Raw genomic sequence first — 22652 nt, forward strand, 5'->3', positions numbered from 1 at the left:
ATACTAAGTAAATAAAAAATGATGATTACATAAGCATCAACGAAAGTGAGTACTTTGTTTACAAACTCAGTGTAATTAATAAAGGTCAATAGCAATATATATATAACAATTTATTACTTACAGATTGTTCAGTATACTTTATAACGAAATGTTATATCTATTGTTCGTTATATCCAAATTTATTACAAGTTATCACCCATTCAACTACGATATTATTATTTATACTACATTTACGACTTATGAACTCTGTTGACACAGACAAGTAACAAGGAATTCCGGATATGATAGACCATTTGATTAGTTTAATTGGTGTTTTATTTAGTTATTGCCACAGTATCACAACGATAACACACGTATGTATATATATATATATATATATATATATATATATATATATATATATATATATATATATATATATATATACACGTGTATTCGTGTTGTATATATATATATATATATATATATATATATATATATATATATATATAATTTATACTATACCTACCCACTAAGAACCCACGGAGTACCTTCGGCATAAAACTATTTCTTGGAGAGTAGTATTTATTGGCAGAGGAGATATAAACTTCATTATCTACAGAGAACAATTTATTAGGAATGGTAGATGTAGCTAGATAAAATAAGAATTTAAAAGTCACATCCTACTCTGTAAAGTAACAATTTAAAATAATCATAATGTGCACTTGAATGGGTAGCAAAGTGTATTGCGGAGCAACTATCAGATTGTGAGAGTCTCACCCGTCAATAGCTGAGAGGGTCGCCACCCTATGTATTCGTATTTCACCCGTTCACCCTCCTGTTTGCATTGTTTCGCTCTATTTGTATAGACTACCCACCGCTGTACAACTGTTATCGTTTTTGTTATAACGTTACCGAGATTTAATGATACACTCACTATGTTAATACCCAAGAACCCCAATAGAACTAGCACGTACTATTTATTTACTTAGTACGTTCCAAAAATTTCAAACGTTTATTTAATTTAATAAACGTAACAAATATGCCGCCTCTTAAAATTCTAATGTCGCACGAACTGCAGTTTTACGGCCTATTACCGTGAATGGAAAATGAATGACTCATAGGCGTGTACTTTACGAGCCGAATAGAAATCGTCTGTTTTAAATGAAGAGTCAAGGAGTGGACGAGACGTCCATAATTCATGAGTCCGTTTTACGGGCTAGCGTCGACAGCACGAGTGGTCGATACAACTTTTGTATGGCATCAACATAAACTGTTTCCAAACCAATATCCGTGTCTCAATCAGTGCAATTAAGGCTGCCCGCGTAGCGAACGCCGTATACAATGTAATTAGTTTCGAGCCGTCGCCATTGGCGAGGGGTGATAAATTAACGAATAGAAATAGTAGAATATTGTTAAATGTGAAGGGAACCCTAAGAGTCGGGTGACATCAACCAGCCCTATTTTTATCTACAGGCTGTTCACTTAGAAATAAAGTACAAAAGTTATAATATATTTACAGCGATAATCATACAGTATTATCTGACAATATATTTTGTTGACGTTATATGTCAAATTCAAAATAACGTAAACAAAGTGTATTAGTGTCTTAATCCAAGTATAAACCACCTGTCAAGATAAGTAAATAAGAAATAATCAATCACAAAATAATATCCGAATATATCACAGTGAAGAAGCAGTGATGTATCGAGATTAATGTGTATCAGCGAGATAGCGAATGTCGAGTACTTTACACGAATTACGACGTTAGATCTGCGTGGTTAGGACTAGCATCGGTAATAAAACTGCGTTTATTGGTCACGAGTGTTCATGGCCACATTACACGGCCAGGGGATAACTCAACACGCACGAACGTTGCGTTAGAATATTGTTTATCGTATTTGATTAATTTCACAACATTGAGAACGATTGTGGCAAACGCCGTTATGCGAAAAACACGCTGTACAAAGGAAATTTAATAAAGCGACACGGGGTGAATGTGCCGTATTTTTTCACATGGCGCACATCGCGTCCCCTGGTATTGTAGGGGCAGAATTTGAAAACACAATTAGACTTAATACAGAGGTGATTGTTGGCGGGCGAGGGTCGCCGTCGAGGGGTTAGGCACGGCAAATCCTTTAATTTGGCTCCCCGATCAAATAATAAAGCGGAGGGGCAGCGAGCGATATCGCGTTTAGTGGTTTTATTGCAAGCGCCATCTGCCGCGCGACGCCCGCCCGGGACCGCGCACCCTGTAGATGGAGAGATAATTTCGCTTTTAAAACGAGGGGCGACCGAGCGTTCATTGTGAGTTGTTGCGTACATTTAGACAATTCACAGAGCTGTATCCGTCTATAGATGTTAGTAAGAGATAGTGCGCCTATTATGCGGGGACCCTTGACGGCTACGTACCAGCATGTTGATGTGAACGATCAACAGCTATAATTTGATACGGCACACTGCACGCTACGATGAACATAGTAGTGTAGCACTCCGGTGAGTTTTATACAATCAATTGGCTTATCTATATTATTGTATACATTCATAACGAGATGAGACTAAAGTATAAATAGTTAGTGACTTATCAAATTTAGTACATCTATATCTGCTAATGGCAAAATAAAATATACATTATCTATTAATATTGACTGCTGTATAATTTTAAATACTATGATCCATTAACCCAAGATCTTACTACTGTTAGATACCGGTTTTCCTCATAAAATAATATATTTTATCACACTGAGTGAACTAATTGGTATACGGTTGTATTTTGTGGTTGCCTTTTCGGGATAATGCATATTTATAGTTTGTCTTCTAATTAGCAACGTTTTACTATATAGGACTTACACCTACTGTATTCTTTCTCCATTGCCACTCGGTAGACTTTAATAATTAAAATATTAATTATAGAATACTATTAACTATACTGGTTAATAGATTTGGAATACAATACATAATAACAGTAACACAACACATGAGAGAATCCAAATTTCAATGAATATAAATCTAATGAAAATGTATTTTAAATATTATAAAAACAAAAATAAACTTTTAATAATAAATAATACATAGATAAACAAAAATTTGTTTCTATTGACTATTAAAATTGTACAGTAAAATAAAACAAATAGGATTAAATACGTTGCACAAATCCCCCGGTCTCCTTATAAACAGTGGGTAAGCGGATAGAGCACGTGCAGTGTTTTTATCAATGAGAGCCGGCGGGTGTGGACGCACCCTAACGCAAGGGTAAACAGTCCTCCGCCCCGCGTATGAATAATTTGAGAGCGCATCAAGGGCGAGGGCCAGTGGCGTGGATGGAATCGCAATAACCCCTAAATTATTAAATTATACGGGTAAAGTACAGTGGCGGTCGACGGATTTTTTTCTTTGTTTATTAATTGGAGTCTTTTATGACTTGTTTTTTTGCCGAAGAAGGGTTGTATGTTTTGGGAGTATACGTAATACACATAAATGTAAATATATGTGGATCTTTAGCACACAGTAGCCCATTCAATATTATCAATTAAATGTTCGATTTTGTATTGTTAGTGGTGGTAAAATTCGTTTAAAATATGACTTAAATCTTTGATTATAGACAATTTATAAAATTACCTACTGCTTAATCACAAAAGTATTATTATTTTACAGTATAATCAAATTATTATTGGAAAAATAATTCCTATCATATCAACAAATCATTAGAAAAAAATCATACGTTTAGACTCAAACAAAATTTTATCAAGTTTTCTACATTATCGGAGTAAAGTCTATAAATGTTTGCTATAAGTAGGTACGATTACGTGCACTTCAAATTATTTGTAATATACTATTTTAATGTTAGTTAAGTTTTCAACGCGCTTATCGCCAATTTAATACACAAAGTGGACCCATCAAAGCGAACAGTTGCCATCCATACACAGAACAAAGCGCTACAAACATTTATTATCAAACCGTACACCGAGCCCCCGCGTCATTGATATTTCATAACGAGCATGTCAGCGAGGGTGGTGAATGCGCTGGCCGCTGGAGCGAACTCAGCAGGGGTGTCACTCGTAAACTTTCACATTGTATTTTATCGATATCCTGCCGCGTCGAACTCGCACTCCGTGCAACCCTATTGTCTCAACATTCGTGACACTGGATAATAGCACTCCACCGTCGCTATATATTTATTACTTTCACATGTTGTAAAGACCACTAGATACCACTCACTACACTTGTCAAACAATGCAGTATAAGCACACTAAACAGTTTGACAAATATGACAAGAATCTTTTAAAGATTGACACTGAATATGGAAACCGTTGCAATAATCGACAGCGTGAAAGTCAGCTCGGGCGTAAATAATAGCTCGAAGCACAGAACAATAAGTCTCCGTGTCGATATAGCAACACAAAGACGAAACAATCAATTCACGGCATAAGTAGGTGTGATTGGACACGGTCTGACTACGGCCTGACTCCGAGACTAACAAAAGAAAATCTAAGCAATTAGTCGCCGTCAGAAAGAGCGGAAAACGCGAGTTAGACGCGGTCACGGAGACGAATGCGGCGCGATCACGACGCGCGGCCAATTGTCAGCACAACACTACGCACATACAACACATTTATATAGGTGAATTTATTTTCGAGACAATGAAAAAATTAAATCAGTAGCTACTATATAAGAGGTAACAGTAATCGACGCGTTAATACACAAAATAAATAAAAGTATCAGTAAATCCAATAAATTTAAAGACAACTAAAGTGCATAACATACATACTCTTACTGACCGCATGTAATCAGAAATTTAAATCAGCTGGAAGCACTGTACGCTTAATGCTTTACTCAGTGATGACACTTCATGACTCACAAGTAATAAATAATACATTAATACTTAGTGACAGTATTACAACTCTTAATAGTTTTACTTATTATCAATAAATTATTATTGCGACAATGTTTTTAATTAATATAATATTGATCACGATCCTCCTATTTACCGAAACACCATTCAGCGCATAAGTATTTAAATAAATAAACAGACTAGGTACATTTTACATAATAGTTATTGGGAAAATGAATAGAATGATGAAATAAAAAAGTAATCAATACAGAAAATTACAAACTTATTAAAAACTCGTTCAGAGTATTTAAACAAAAACGAGTATCATAGAAAAAGCGTACACCCGAGATAAAATCTACAGCATATTTTTTATAGCATTTACGCTTGCATGAAGCGCTATAAAAGCTTAACAAAGTTGGTACTACTCAGGTTCTCGCTCCACTGAGCGTGTTAAGTGATAATGTAATAATCCATTACAATGAAGCGCGCCAGTGTACGCTAAATAGCGCATTCAACCATTGAGTTGAAGGAGGCCGCCATCTGTCCGCCACAGAGGCAAACAATACAACCCTTCGTAATAACCCTCGCTGCTAGTTTGCCAGACCCTAAACAAATATTACTCGTAGTGGTGTTGCCGGATTTATAGTCGTACAGAACTTCTATTATTTGTAATATAAAAAGTTTATCGACCAATTTAAATGTTCATTCACATCGGTTATATTTGCATAATTGGAACAAGTTCTTGTTCACCAGCACTTTTGGTGTCGATGAAAGCTATAGCAACTCTACATGCCTTCTGATTAATCGAGGTTATCGCCCTTGAAGCACAACCGTGTATCGTCACTTACACAAACGAGCGCAATTAATATTCGATCCAAGCAGAAACATATGTTTCGTATTAAAAAATACACGTGGGAAATATTAATGTGCAAAACGAATGAATATTTCATAATAAAATTCTGAAGCGTTTTAAATTGATTCTGTTTCCGTTTTGAGGACGTGCTAAAATATAGCTATAATTAAAAGTGGGGGTTGTAGAATGGCGCCCACCCTGGGCCTAGGGCCGTGTTAGCGAGCGTAAAATCAACAGATTACTACGGAACCCCTGCGGATCAAGGGTCGCCTGTGGCTGTGAGAACACCCTGCAACGTGTAATATATATTGGTTGCTATTGAACTTTAGGGCTATCAAAATATTTTATGTACATAATAACATTTATAGTAAGTATAAATGCTATAGGTATTCAAGTATTGGACCATTTAAATGAAGCAGTAAATGATAGTGCACTTAAAAAAATATTGACTAATCTATCACAACATAAATAAAAATGCATGAAATATAAAGTTTATGTTTATCACCATGCAAAATTTATTTTAAATCAGTCTAACAGTTCGGAGGTTAGCATGTACAATCAGACATAGATCAAAATTTTGAAAAAAAATATTTCACTTCCAACATGAAGATTGGACTGATGAACTCAGATTAGGCAGTTTAATTATATTTAGCTTATAAATATATGATTTCATTTTTCGTTATTATTTAATCAAAGAAAAACAAAATAATAACACTAGACAGCCCTAATGAAATTCTCTTTTGTAATGCTAAACGTCAACTCATAGACAGAATTCATGTAGATCACACATTACCTAGGGGAGCTTGTTTAGCGATGCTCCCCACCGATATTACGATCATGACGTATTGATAAACTCTATCACGACACCGTATTCCAACGGCCGCGACCCTGATTGTCTGACAAATTATTTTCGCTTTCAGGCGAAGCGTGAAACTCTAAAATTAGGGTTACAAAAATAAATCTACGAAACATTTGTGAAAATTAAAAACCAAAACGTCAACAGAATGGTTTGTGCAAAGAACACCCCCCTTCCCGGTCCACCCGACCTTCACTGTCGACAAACAACCTCAAACAACCCCCGTGGCCGCGGGGTGCGCTGTCAAACAACGAAATCCAACAAACAGGCACAGCGCAATAACACGTTTTTTTACTTTTACAACATTTCCCTCAGCGCCAATTCTCCCGACCGCTAATAAAATACACCTTTTCTCCTTTCGCAGTATTCGTTATCGAAAAATTAACGCCATTGGAATGTGAAAATATAGTCACATACTGTCTTCTTAATGAAGTAAAAAGTTCCGTTTGAGCAAAGTGTAATAATTATTTTATTTTTAAAATTTTTAAAGAGTATGCTAGCAGCAACGTGTGTTTTACCTAGCTAGAAATTTTCAAAAAGAAATAAATTTACTATATCAATTAAAAAAAAAACTGTTATATAAGGCTTTATAAATGTATATAAAAAAACATTCCATATTAGACGTTTCAAGTTTCCTAATATTTAAAATAAAATTTGATAAACAACATTTACGATCGCATAAACTCTAATAGGTAAAACAAACGTTGCTGAATAAACTATCTGAACATAACTATATTGTAATAAACATAGAGTAGTACATACCTGTTTGTGCATTTCCACATTGAGGCCGTAAGACATTTCATAGTACTGCAACATAAACAGAAGGCATTAGACGAATCGATTACAATATGTGTGAAATGTAACATTGGTAGTGTGACACGAAAAGCTTTTGGCACAGATTAGCTTCCTCAAATTATAGGAGGCGAGTGACCAAACATCCGCAGCAGCGCAGTTTGGACCCGTGCCAGAAGTGTTCTCGACACATAAAAATTCTCTAAGAAAATTTCCTCTCGAGCGTATTAAAATAAATTGCGAGCGATTTGGCTACACTTAATCGTGATTCATATCTGAACGGAGCGCACATTCAGGGATTAAAGCATGCCAAAATACGCTATACATTTTCCTGACAAACGCAGGCATGTTATTGCGAGAAACATTCAGCTATCAACGCTTACACATGTTTTCAGCGGATCAGACGAAATCATTAGTATGATTAATAGCCCAGTAATCTTATCCATAAACGTTACTCTGTAGTTTTGGTTGGTTCTGATATCAGTATCCAAAAAATAATCTTTAAAAGCATTGATATGAACGATTCATTCAGTCGTGATCATGACCGACCCAAAAGAGTGGACGGAATGGATTGCTTCAGTCGAATAGAAAAATAATAGCCGACATGCGGGCGTTGAACAAAAGAAACATATTTTATTGATTATACACGCCAGAACGAATGCCACATTTGATAAACATCTCTATCCAACCGTTAAATTAGTTGCTCCCTTCAATGATTCCAGCTGATAAATTGACATTATGTTGCCTATACGAGTATTTATTCCTCGCTACAGATTTTTAACGGTCGACATTTATTATTATTATTCATAATATCGATTATAGCAATAATAAATTTTACTCACCATAACATAATGCCTCTGTATTTCAATTTTTTCACTAGCCAATTTTTCACATTCTAATTTTAAACTGTAACAAACAAAAAATACGTAATTACTGGTTTGTGAGGAGAGTAATTTTTAGTAATTTAGCTATAACCGGAGCTGTTAGATAAATTGTTATTTAATGTATGTAGTTAACCCACAATTACTTATGTATAATTAGTAGGTAGGTAGGCACTTAACAACCAAATCCCACGCACTCGACGTTTCTATTTAGAGAGCACTTGTAATTTAGTAAGATAAGAATTTATATATAACAAACAGCTTGTTATAAGAACTGTTATCGGTGTAGTAGGTCAGACTTGTTATGGTTAGTTTTTATCGCTCTGTCGCGTCGCTGTTCGTCTGTTCAGTTTCGTTTCGAGACTTGCCTACTAACCGGATAGAATCCCCACAAAAATATAAAAAACCGTTGACATGTATTATTATAAGACAGTATTTTATTACAAGGAAAACTTTGCATATCTATCTGCGGCTGACATTTAAAGCGATTAATATGTGATCACATTAAAATAGCGTAGAATAAATGGTTCAATTTTCTTTTTTATAGCATAATAAAAAAGAATTTATAGATTTAAAACGTTTAATCACTTCTTTACGTCAATGTATCTATTATATTATCGAAAGTTATATTTGTGTATAATTATTATAGCATTGTATATTTTAAATTCAAACCAAATTTATTAAGCGGTGTTAGTATTAAATGTCTTTTCCATTAAATTCTACGGATCCTGTACCTTCGGAAATACAAATAAAAGTTTAGGAATTAAGTACCGTATGTAGTACCTGCCTACTTACAACTTTTTTTTATTTTAAACGTTGAATTTTATTGTAAAGATTTGATTATCAATACGGTAACAATGGGTCAAAAGGTAGGGTCTGTTAAAAGGGACAGGTACCTATAGTGCTAGGGGGTTATTCCAATGAATTTCTCTTATGAATGCCGGATGAGCTCTTTTTAACTGTTTTGTTTTTGTAGTTCTAAGAATATATTTACACTACAGTGCATATTTTAGACTTTACAAATGAACGACGAGATTTTTTTTTTATTTGAATTGTAAATATTACTATAATATGTTGGTAATGTTGTCAAAGTGAATTTAATATAGATATTTCTTTAATATCTATATAAAATTCACTTTGACAAATTACTGTATATATAAATACTTATAATATCTTTATTATAAGTATTTATATATAGCAATTTTAACTAATACACCGCAAAAATGTATTCAATGCAAATTAATTAACACTTATGAATTCTTCCTGTAACATAAATTTAAGAATGAGAGTATGCCAACAAAACAAATGGATCGTATTAAATGGAAATTGGCAAGTGCGCAGCTTGTGTACTAAACAATGAGATACAATTTACAATAATGTGTATTAAATTACTTCAATCAACTCGTATAATTAAAGTACAATAAACAGCTCAGTAAATGGTTAATATAACGAATTCACATTTAGTTATATATTAGTAAAGATGAAAAACGTTTGCATTAGTATATTCCTTGTTGGTCTACATAATACTTACTTATGATATTGTGCTTGAAGAAAATTAAATTCCTCTTTGATCCGATCACAGGATTCGCCTACAGTAAATTTGATAGGTTGGCCGGGCTGCGGTGGGCCCTGTGAACAAAGAAACAGTAGCTATTGTAAAAAAACAGAAAATGGAACAAAAATATCGTGTATTGCTAACATAACATACACACATTACATTGTGTTATTTCGTCTTATTTTCTCATTTCTTTGAGCGGATTATAATACAAGTACAAGAGTGTACAATGTGTACAATTTTTTATATCCACAATGTAAGACATGGACATTTAAATATATACCTACATATACTTGGATTACAAAGATGATTTATTTTGTGATAGTTTATTAATATGCCTATGATTAAACTTACAACTACATATTAACATCCAAATATTCCGTAAGAATTTAAACACAACTACATTCAACAGTCCATCGTTCATCAATCTCGATCTCCACATAAAAACATTCCTATCACGAAACAAAAATTACACGCATCCCAAATTACCATAATACAAATTATCCTTTAATGACCATAATTCGGTGTGAGCCTCGATTAATGAAAAAAAAAGAACAACGCCAACCGCTCGTCTCTTAACACAAAATAAAGTAACAGGAACACGCGAGCATGTAGTAATAAAAAAAACGTAACTTCATAATAAGAAGCACGAAAATAAAAATAAAGCGAGGGACACAACAACACACGGTCGCCGGAGGCCTGCGGCAAAAAATAAATAACCGCCGCTCGGAGCCGGCGCGAGGAACAAACGGACTTTAAAAATAATAAAAGGAGCGTAAATAAAAGCGTAAAAGGAACTGGTGCGGCGTGTAGACGTTGTAAATGGAGCTGCGGACAATCGGGCTCGGGAAAAATGTGGCCGGGAATTTAGTGAATGTAACCGCAGGAGATAGCCTTGCGGTCGGCCGCCTCCGCACCGATGTCTCATGCTGTAATGAGCAATCGCGCACTTCATAACGTAATAGGGAGGTGCAACGTTGATAGTCTAACCGCAGCTAGCTCTTGTACATGTAGTTATCAATCATTATAGGTAAGATGATAGCTAGATGTCATAATATAGAATGAAATTTAAACCCATAAAATATACATTATTTTCTATTAAGATCACACTCTTGTACATTTTGTATATCAGTGTACATTTAGGAATAGTAAAAAGATCACTACGACATGATATTACGGTACCATTACTTTTAGGCACGGGCCTTTCCCTACAAGAGGACGTTTGTTCCCTACACACCAAGTATTTTGTTATTGAGTCCTATCTCCATTCCTTTTCTTCTACGTCTACTAGTATCCTTGTTTATTCCCATTATCGCCTACTACATGCGTCTATCCTATGGATGATAAGAAGCGGTATTACGATTTACGCTAACGCCAGATATTGTTATATGATGGGAAATTCAGTTTTTTATTTGATATATATTAAATAAAGAATTTTAATGTTTTTATGACAATTAATCAATCATCACAAAATCAATTAACATAAAATATGTTTCTTCAACTTTACTGTTAATTTTATGTTCTGCTATTTGATATATATATAATAACATAAAGCAAGGTTGTGTACGAATTATTATGCTGTAATGTATAAAAAATAAAAAGTAAATTATATATTTATTTTTATCGATTCTAAAATACTAACAGATGTCAATACCTATATCAAAACATAAGCGTCTAATTGCTTCCAAACCATAAACAAAAACAAAACAATCATGAGCAGACTCGTAGACTTGGCAATTACTTATCCATGTTCAAGCCTTTTGATCGGATAATAAAAAGCAAATTGAAAGTTACAGACTAATGTATTTTGAAGGTAAGAACAAAACGATAGCGACAGTAGCTGCCCGAGGCTTGCGTCGGCGCGGCGACCGCTCACATGTGGCATGCATGACGAAATTATAGAACGGTTGATGCGACTTGCGACTCTATAACACTTTGTCGTGGCTTTTATACACTGCCAGTAACGAACTAAGTGAGAACTAAAAAGGATCAAAATAAAAAAGATGTTCATTAATTATTTACTATATAAATTAATGTACCTATATACTAAAAAATATATATGTATCAAGTAATATAAATATATACATACTAAACAGAGTTTGTGTTATGGGTACTAAGCAGTTGCTTAACTTTGCTTAGCTTGGGACTAGATGGCACTTAGTGATTTTATTTAAATGATGATAATGGGTGCAAGTAGACAATGATAAGATGAGCATGAAGTCAGGTCAGTTAGCCCATTGTGACAAATTCTCCAAGAAGATCTTTAGGTCAGGTCCCAATGTGATAAATTAATCAAGAATTTATCACGTTAGTTTCCAGGGGAACCATGTAGAGGTCAAATTGACATGGTAGATTGCCAGCAATGCGGTCATTAAACCACATTACTAACAATTCCCTTCCCACCGGCGCTGTGTAACTAGGTTATTATTAATTCCAGATAAATGTGGGCAAATGTCCGGTTTATAAACCTTAAAACAGTAGCGGGCGGGAGGGTCTCCCTCCCACCACACATTTTATCTGGACACGTTACATACGGGCCGGCTTTAATTATTTGTTTTATTCTGCGTTTATCTGCGGCCCGCTAATGCAGCCCGCGTGTTCGCTCACCGCACGCTGTACTGTTGTAGTTAAGTGTTTTATAGCCGCGATTAAATCACCACATAAAATAACATCACGACGGCACCACATTCGATACATTGCTGTAATAAATTTGTAATACACGCATCACATATACTATTCTTAAGTGTTGATAATTAATTAACTCATACACTATTAATTAAACATCGTATTTAGCCAATTATTTCACATTTGCTGTTTCCCGTGTGAATTTTGACAAGTAGCGTATGGACTATTGCCTGATATGTCCCGTACTTTTAGCTACAAAGAGATACTTATAGTATTTTTGATACAAACAAACAACCATTCGTGTCCACAAATTAAGAGTCACAGTTGTGTATGTGTATCAATTAGTATTATGAAACTTGAAATTACTCTAATTAAAACATCGTTAAATAATAAGGTAACGGTGATAATAGACCATCTAAAATTCAGCATTCAAGTGACTATTATTAATTCATAACCGTACATCACGTAACGTGTACAAATTCCCACGATGTACTGTAACTTGCTTGAGACATCCTACCCTCGATATTTAACTAAACAGTTCAATTTCGATTATCCCAAATTCAAATCGATCACAAAAGGAATGAAAATAATCCACGATAATAATACACTAAGTAAACGTTCCCCTGCGATAATAAAAAAAAAGATTCCCATAAATTATCGCCGAAAAGGTCAAATTAAAATACAATGAGGAGTTTTTGAGTGGCAGTATTGTGTAGGGTCCGGATGAAAGGCCCGCATCCAACGACGACTAAGCACAAAAACAAAACTAAACAAAGTCCGTTTAAATGGATATAAAAAGAAATACGTGTTCTTATTTCAAATTATTGAATAAGTCCGTCTGCCCACGTCTACCTGTACAATCAGGTGGAGATTTCTTTTTTATTGGAATTCGTATTTCGAACGACTGAATGGATGGATTCTGTTTTGTTACATTTTTTTTATTAACAGCGTTCAACAGAATTTGGTAGTCAGTAAAGAGATATTTTATTAAAAGATTTTTATATATTTAGATGTAAAATAATTTACTTTATTTTTATCTAATAGACATAATGATACGATTTACATATTTTATTACTAATGTAAAAAAAATGTAGTCTTATTTTTGACGTATAGTAATTCATGTTAAGGCCAATTTTAATAATAATTTTAACCTATTCGTGAAACGTGTGAAAAGTGAATTGATGTCAACTATTTATTAGTAATATTAGAGGCTTGCCCGTTCCACAGAGAGCACACACAAGTTCAGCGGCTCGGTAAACATCTAAACACCATTCGCACTTACAAACCAAACAAGCATAGACAAATATTTGAACACCGAGATTGGCTTTGTAACGTAAAGCCTTAATGCTGAACTATCACAAGCCATTTTCTACTCTACAGCTATATGCTTAGAACTTCTAATACTTAACTCCTGTTTAAATATATTTCCTTTAGGTTGGCAAAACAAAAAAAATATTGGTAAACTCATATGGTAGCGCTAGGATCAGAAAGCTGATTTTATTTTCTCAGAAACACGATACCCAAAGCTGGCCAATAGGGAACAACATGGTTTGTTAATATCGATCGTTGTCCAGCCGTTCGATGAAATTCAATTACATGATTTTATACACATTTAATTCCTAATGCAAACCGATATAGTATTACTAATGGATTTCTGCGCTTAAAAAAAACTGGCCATATAAACTACAACAGAGATAATTACCGGCTGTTTATGCTTCTTCTAAAAATATATGGTAACACTAATTAATAATAATTACTACCTAAATACTGGATCAGTACTCCAATCAACGAGGGCTGTTACCTAAAAAAACACGATATATATGTTTCTATATTTATATGTTCACTACATCATTAGTCCAGAGTAGATTTATTGTTAGTGTTAATGATCTATTTTAAAAGTTAACTGTTGGTTAATTTAATTTAACTGCCATTTAATTTGTTTCTATAATGGTTGCAATAATGTACAAAATTTTAATTCATTAAATATTTTATTACAGATATTCCAATATACGTTGTCTTTAGTACAATAAATTAATTATTTCATTGAATAATCAGATAAATAAACTACCGCAATTGATATTACTATTATTACCTCAATTATATTGTTAGTTATAAAAATTAATGACAATATTTGGTAGGTTTATCAAAACAGTATAATTTCTTTACCTCTTATTTTAAAAACGTGGGATATGAACATATACGCGTACCATTAGTTTCTTATTTCATCTTCTCTCTCATTATTATCATCATCTCATTCTTATTTCATCAGTCTTCGTATTCTTTTTTTATGTGGATATCTTTCCTAGGAGCAATCATTTTTCTGCTATCTCAATTCTTCAATAAATATTTTTTATGGGAGGGGGAATTGTTAGTATTCAAGATTAGTTCCATTGATAGCAATGGCACACCTCTGTCGAACTTAATGTAACCACCCTGGACCAAGGAGTCCAGGAGGGTCACATTAAGGTCGACCTGTTTTGCAATAACAGGTCGACCTTCAAATGACCCCCCCGGTACAGTATGCTGGTCAATTCCTAATCAATTCAGCATGATGGGGTAACTGACCTGACTTGCTCTAGTATGCGCAAGTCAGGTCAGTTACCCCATCAGTCAGTCAGTCAGGTCAGGTCAGGTCCTCTAATACCAGCATATACCGAAAGCAGAAGATGGACTAAGGATCTATTTCACATTCAACTATTAATAAAACTTTTTAAAATGTAATACGTTTTATCTACACAATATGAAACACATCAATGGCATCTTGATTATGACGAAGCAATGTTTGCATACTCCACATGCGTTGTTTGTGCAAAATGATAACTTCACTACGAATGTTAAGTTAAGAATTATTTTGGGCGAACATTGACTCAAGACTTATCAAATTGATAATACCATTTGACAAGATACGTTTCCGCTGATAACAAAGTTAAACATAATCGTTGAGGTACTTATGTAGTATTATATCGTTAGATTTCATGTAGAGTATTACTTGTGACAAGTTAACTAGTGGCCTTGTGTAGTAGGTATGTTGGTCTATATTGGTGTTTAAAAGATTTAAATGAGATTAAATTCGTTCAAATATTGAGAATTTCTTTTTTACTAGTTATGTCTTTCACTTATTAGATTTTTTACTTTGTAAATTATGGACATATTATGCCTTTCAATTTTCAAGATTATGTCGCAATCGGCGTAATCTTTGCGGTATTTAATTTTACTAAAATGACGTCTACATATTACTTTGTTTCTTAATTTACCTTTTTTCTTTTGGATGTAGTTAAACTGACATATAACACAAATCTTTGAATGTATCTATTATACATGTTAAGCTGGTCACTAGATCACTAATAAACTACTTGTCTCAATATAAAAAATGTATTTTTCGATATCACTAACTAGGATCTTGTACAACGGTCGTACAGATTCGTTGTACAATCGTTGTAACTGTAGTCGAAAGTTTATGCAGAAATTGAAAACAATTTAGGATTTGTTAAACCTAATTTAGTCATAAGATTTGAAACAATTGATAAACCATGCAGTAGCGATATATAATTAAATATCCGTGGGTGGCAAGACCACAAACACTGTTAAAATACTCATTCAGTAGTCGACAAATAAACCGACATTCTTATTTGTTAATATTAATGTGGATGAAAATTGAATATTCATTTCTATACACATACAAATCGTGCAGTAATTAAATTCAATATCTGAGTAAATAAAGGCCAAGTAACGTAAAATATAAGGTCACATCAAAGCAGAAGTATAAAAAAAGAAAAGCATGCTTGTTTTTAGCCATCGACTTGGTATAAGATTTTTCGTCTCTTGGTCTTTTTTATTTCTATTTAATGTACTGGCCGAAGCTGGTTTTTAGGTTTACTGCATGAAATTCGGACGAGTGCAGAGGGCACACAATACCCACGGAGAAACACTTATGGAGCGGCTGAGGGCCATCTACCTATAGGATACGACGTTACTATTAGGGCACCATTAAAGATTCCAACCTCGACGAAGACCCTAGTAATTTGAATCCTTGTTTGAATGGAAGACGGGATCAATCGGAGGGGCATAACATATTGTTACTTTGTCACAATGTGGTCATAATTATCTATTAATCCTAAAAAATCCTTCTATATATTTATTTAAGTTCTGAATTCTTATTACAGAAAAATGAGTATGTAAAGTTAGGTCAGGTAGGTATTTCACATGACCTTACGAATGTTTTACGACGCGACTCACTTTGCTTTTACGAGTGCTAGTGTATGCGGGGTGAAGGGGCGGCGGGACGGGAGGTGGTGTTGACGTGAATGCCTATTTGTATGTTTGTTCAAAATCCGTGTCGCGTCCTACTCGGTCAATATTTGAATGGTGGTGATACCGCTACGAACAAATTATTGTGAGATGCTCGCCATCGTCACATTCTTCCTGTTTCTGGTTCAAACGTTTTAGAATAGCCGACTATGGTATTTCGTTTTAAGTAATTATTTGTCGAGAGCCATTACTTGAAATGTACTTACCTAATGGTGTTTTGGAAAATAACGCTGTTCGTTCTAAATCAAATTTGTCAACAGTATGAGTACAAGTACGTGTAAATAGTACAATTTAGGCAATCTGTAATTCCGGTATATAGTAATAAATAATAAAATAAAACTGCAAAACGTACACCGAGAAATAAAATAAGCATCCATCAAAGAACGTGTGTAATGCGACTTCCTGCAAATTCATCGTTTACTGTGAGAGAGCCCTAAATTGTAATTCCACCTTTTGCCGCTCAAAAGAAAATATAAAGAGGGGAGTTCACTTTGCAGTGGTTAAGAAAGTCAACAATAAAATGTTACTCACGTATACACACGTGTGTGTGCGTGGGAATACGTCGACAATTATCGTGACTATTGTGTACAACACCGCTCATTATGATTCGGAACAAGGAATACCTTTTGTACTTACGTAAGGTAATGGTACTTTATGGTAATCGCGTGACTGATGGTAAAACGGCAAGGGGTAATAAGTTAATAAATAGATGTACGCCATTTATGATTTAATTGTCTTGTAATCTATATAGGAATTACAAAATGTTTTTAATATTTGTTGCTGACGTACTGGCCATATACTTTTATAGTTCCCATTGTATTAATTATTATTAAAAATTCCATAATATGTTTATGTACAGAACATTATAGTCTAATAAATAACTTTGACAGACAAAAACAAAATTTACATACTTACTTGATATTTTTATACTAAGTATAGAGTAAAATTTAAAAAAAACTTTTTATTATTTTCTATACGTAGCTCTACATTATTAACTTTATATATATTTTTTTTTTATTTTTTATATATATCTACATTATTATCTTATTAACTTGTACATATAGTTCAAATTCCAATGCTAATAATTGCTCCTGAAATCAACATCTAGCGGATTGCCAAGGTGTACCAAGTCACCTGATTATTTTCACAACCTTCTCTGCAGCCTTGCGACTGTACCATTTCCTCAGACGAGATTAAACTTCCATTATCGTCCACATAAAAAAACTAACAGAAAGAAATCTTAATAAACGCGAAAGTTTGTAAGGATGTTTGTTACTCTTTCACGCAAAAACTACTGAACGAACTTTGATGAAACTTACAGTAATATAGATTATACGTCAGAATAACATATACGCTATAAATTTCACACGGGTAAAACCGTGAGCACAGCTATAGTAGTATTAAATAAATTATGAATTTATGTGTATATGTTAACAACTAGTACCATCGATGGTGTAGATAACAAAACATTGTTATTTTAGTGTGATACTTATTAATTCAAATTAGTAGGTACCTACTAATTACATTTCAATGACGCCGCTACGCCGACTGAGTACCGTGGTAATATGGTTATTAAAATATGATATTACTATCACAGCTTTACAAAACTAATATTATTATTATATACCTATAATATTCACATTTTTTTATCATATTAGAGAACGCTAGACGTTGCTATTAGAGCTTAGCTATGTGATTAAGTGATCATTTATAGTAAGTAGGTACTATAATAATTATCATTAACCGTTATCAGATCTACTAATTAATTAGATATAAAATGCCTAAGTAAATACGAATTAGCTACGTAAATACTTTCAAAAATGTTATAATTTTATAAATGTTTGTGACATCCGTATGATTATAAGAGTACAGTCAACCCTCCTATAACGCGGTACTCTCAGAACGCGGTTTCCATATAACGCGGAGCTGAAATTGCGACAGCCCTCCTATAACGCGGTACTCTTACAGCGCGGTTTCCGTTCAGCAACGTCCCATCAGTTCTTTCCGTGCACCCAATGAATGGTTTTAACTGGATATGTTTATATCAGCGTGGTTCACGGGTGGGTGGTTCTCCTCATGCGCTATCTTCCACTTCTATTAACTAAATAGTTTCGCATCGACAGCGTGCCATGCTTGTGTGTGTCTAACGAAACTGTAACATGAAAGATATATATGTGATCTTTTGACTACATTGTCGCGTGACCTATAGAAAAACTACGTTCTGCTTATGTCTTAGCCGCTTAAAACCAATGTGAAGATCAACCAAGTGAGGAAGATATTTTGCCCATTAAAAGAAGGCGAGTTAGGCGACTCATATCTGACAGTGAGGATGAGTGTTGAAAGATTACATCATTTTACAAAAGTCTTTCTTTTGTTTTTGTTGGAAAACAGTTTTTTAGTTTAGTTTTTGTTTCATTTTTTTCATCATTTCCTTATTTTTATTGAATTGAAGAGTTCATACTCTTCAATTCAATAAAAATAATTTATAATTTATCTTGTCTTTTGTATTTATTGGTCTCCATATAACGCGGTACGAATGATGTGATTTGTACTTATTCCGAGTCTCTTATAGCGCGGTTTCCATACAACGCGGTAGACGGTTTCCATAGAACGCGCTACGAATTAGCCTGGTTTGTATGGTTAAATCCGAGTTTCTTATAGCGCGGTTTCCATACAACGCGGTACGCACTCACCGCGTTATAGGAGGGTTGACTGTATATCAGTTGTACTTAAATAAAACTTGATAGAAAACATGGAAGGTATGTATAGGATAGTACTAATACTATAAAAGCAAAAGTGAGTTTTTTATCTTGTTGTTGGTTTGTTGCTGAATCGATTAATTTTGTTGTAGAAATAGACATTAAGTATTATTAGAAGCTAAAAAAGAGCGGAGATGAATTTAAGAGCAATACAGATAATGCTCTAAATTAAACTCTAAACTAAATTAAAATCTATTAAAGTTTTTCAAACTATTCTTAAAATAGGATGAAATGCGGTTGTAAAGATAATATAGAGGCTGACAAATTCAACATTAACGCGACCGAAGCCGCGGTTAAAAACTAGTAATTATATAAAAGTAAGTGGTTAGTACTCTCAGTGGCGAACTGCCGTAACGCAATGACAGATGCGCTGCGGTTTGCGGTTGTACTCCCTTTACAGATAACATTAAATAAAAATACACTCTTTAAACGGCACAGCAATGTTGAATTTGCAACAAACACATTATAACTTCGTAGGAAAGGTGACACATGGTCAGTTTTGTATGCGTACTGAATATTCCCTTTCTACTGAAAGTTTATACTAAAGTATTGTAATGGCTTAGTGTAGTAATGCGTAAGAGATTGGTCTTGGAGAATTTTATGAGTAACTATGCGACAATTGTCCAGGTTTCGCCGCACCCGGCGCCCCCCACCGCGGGAGACGAAATCAGGACGACGCTTAACGTTCATAAAAAAAATACCATGCAACACAACAGTTATATAAAATATTATGGCTTTCAAAGTAATAGTATTACCACACCATTTAAACATTAATGCCGACACTTTCTTTGTCTGATTCTAAGACAGACGTTAATTTATGGTAATTCATTGTCATAGATATTCAACGATTTCATTCAAGCTAACCTAAATAGTTGTTGTTTCAATGTCAATTGTGACAATTAAAGAATTAGTGTCAAATTTCTCACTTCTGGTGTAACAATTGTGTAGTGTAAATGTATTTTCTTTACAACTTTTTAAGTGAAGTTTGCCACAATATATTAATGAAATTAGCAACTTCGTTATGCTGTTTCCGAGATTAGAGCTTTACAAGTAGACAAAATTGTAACAATAATTGTTTTGGGTCCTGTTGCGTTGTTAAAGTCCGTTAAATATGTACAGACAGCAATTATTTAAATTTATATTATATGTATGGATATATAGATAAATGGTGCATGTGCTCACCGGATGCCTAGCGGCCGCCACAGCAGCGGCGGCGGCGGCGGCGTTCATAGCGCCCGCGCTTGGATACATTCCCACGTCAAACACACGCGCTCATGGTCAGCAACACTTAATGAAACAGGACACAGCACACACTCCACTTAACACAACAACAACACTAGTGTAATACACGACTCCGCACCGTCAGTCACTCGCGATTTACAAAAGATATGACATACACCCGACGTGTTTGAATGCTAGAGGCGAACTGACGCGCGCGGCGGTGGGGAGAGCGCGCTCCCCACACCCCATCTACTCGTATCCGACCCCTCGCTCGCATACCGTTGCCTACCACCATACATATTTTCTCCACTCGAATTTTTCGTCGACTATCTTCATGTTTGAGGAATACTTTAGACGAATCGGAGATATACGCTCTAATAGATACGTATTATTTGGGGATTTTCTTAGGGGAGGGAATGGGGTGTCGGTGTCACGAGTTGTGCGATTTCGGTCGGTTGGGGCATCTGTAGGAACCGACAACATCATTCTAATTTCCTCGCATTGATGATGCACAACTTCCGTAATCCTCCTTTTATTATTTGGTAAATGCATTTATTTATTTCATAATATTGGACATGTGGTTTAGTTTTATAAGGACAATTTTATTGTATTTCTACAGACATAAAATGTAAATTTGTATTATACCATAACATCACGCAAATACAACCAAAACAACACTATTAATTATTTAGTTTTGTTTTTAATATATTTAAAATGTGTTAACAAATCAAATAATAATAAATAAATAATTTGTAATCTCCTTAAACTTATGTTATTGTAGTACCTATAGGTATATATATCTGATAATACTTATTAAGCACTGTAATAAGTACCTAATATTAAACTAAGTCCTAATTATACCTAATATAAAATTAAGTAATTTCATTTGTCAATAATAAACAAAATCGGCTCATGTCAATTTTCAATTTCAAGATTGTCATAACTTATAAGGCTCATAAAGAGATCATACAGATAAGTAGGTGAGTATATCATATGACCTGTTCGTCGGCTTCTGATCGGGCAAGTTCACGAACCTAAATGGCTTCTCGCGTCCGTGTACAATCTATTTACTAACTTGTACTGCGATAATTGTATTAAGTTCGTACACACACACTAGACTATACACTAGACAGACAGTTTTACAGAGGTACCTAAACTACGTAATAAGTTATCTTCTCACCTATTTTAGATTACTTTGTAAGCAGTTTCGGTTGAAGGGTGAGATACAGCAGTGACATTCCAGAATAAGAAGCATGATATCTTATTCTCCTCCGACAGGCAACGTAATAAGTATTGGAGATATAATAACATGTCTACAATACAGTTCACGTATATAGGCCACGGGTACCATTTGCCATCAATAAGGCATCAACTTGTTTATTATTAAAAAAAATTATATACACGCATAATTTTTCACTTTCATTTGTAGATAAGAGGTACTAGGAACCCATATATCCTCGGATCATGATCCACGGCCACGAACCTTTTATGCGTCCTATTTCATTGGCTTTTATCCGCTGAGATGGGGCATGTCTATCCGATTTATAAACAGGTACTGAACCAAATATAGCAAAAAATAAGAAAGGGAAAATTGGGTTCTGTTTTTTCAAAGATTACCACAGTAATAGGCGTTTGTTGATGTAAAATAAAAATACCAATCCACTGTGAAGCACGACGAATTTAATTTTTAATAATAAATTAATTTATTCGTGTTGAGGTGACACTGTGTTACCTACATGCAGATTATTGCGTGATCGAGTTGTAATTACATAAATAAAATTGAATGGAAGCGTTTATATCAATTTATAATACGTAACCTTTAATCATTACATCCATTTACATTCCACAGCTGATGATAGGCATCTTCGTCGTCTATTATATAATACAATCCTGAATCACCAGCCTCCATTGACTCCTACAACAATTTTCAGGTCAACACTATCTATGGTTGGAGTCGATTGCCATCAACTTCACCTTACTATTTTTTCATAT

At 34.2% G+C, this 22652-nt stretch overlaps 1 protein-coding gene across 3 annotated transcripts in view; it reads right to left on the reverse strand.

The window, feature by feature from the left end:
• Nucleotides 1–20886, reverse strand: part of LOC131850025 (transducin-like enhancer protein 4) — a 72914-nt gene extending 52028 nt beyond the window's left edge. For 2 of the 3 annotated variants that reach the window (XM_059200174.1, XM_059200172.1), the window contains exons 1-4: nt 20622–20885; nt 9724–9821; nt 8154–8217; nt 7282–7326 (exon numbers count right to left, since the gene is read on the reverse strand). In XM_059200174.1, the coding sequence (XP_059056157.1) occupies nt 7282–7326; nt 8154–8217; nt 9724–9821; nt 20622–20690 (276 nt within the window). In that variant the 5' untranslated portion in view covers nt 20691–20885. Of the gene's footprint in view, nt 1–7281; nt 7327–8153; nt 8218–9723; nt 9822–20621 lie in introns of all 3 variants that reach the window. The other variant, XM_059200173.1, reaches the window with a different exon arrangement.
• Between the last annotated feature and the right edge of the window lie 1766 nt (nt 20887–22652).

Source organism: Achroia grisella, unplaced genomic scaffold (genome assembly GCF_030625045.1).
Source record: "Achroia grisella isolate CSIRO2021 unplaced genomic scaffold, CSIRO_AGI_Agris_v1 utg676, whole genome shotgun sequence".
In the NCBI taxonomy this organism is placed as follows: Eukaryota; Metazoa; Arthropoda; class Insecta; order Lepidoptera; family Pyralidae; genus Achroia; species Achroia grisella.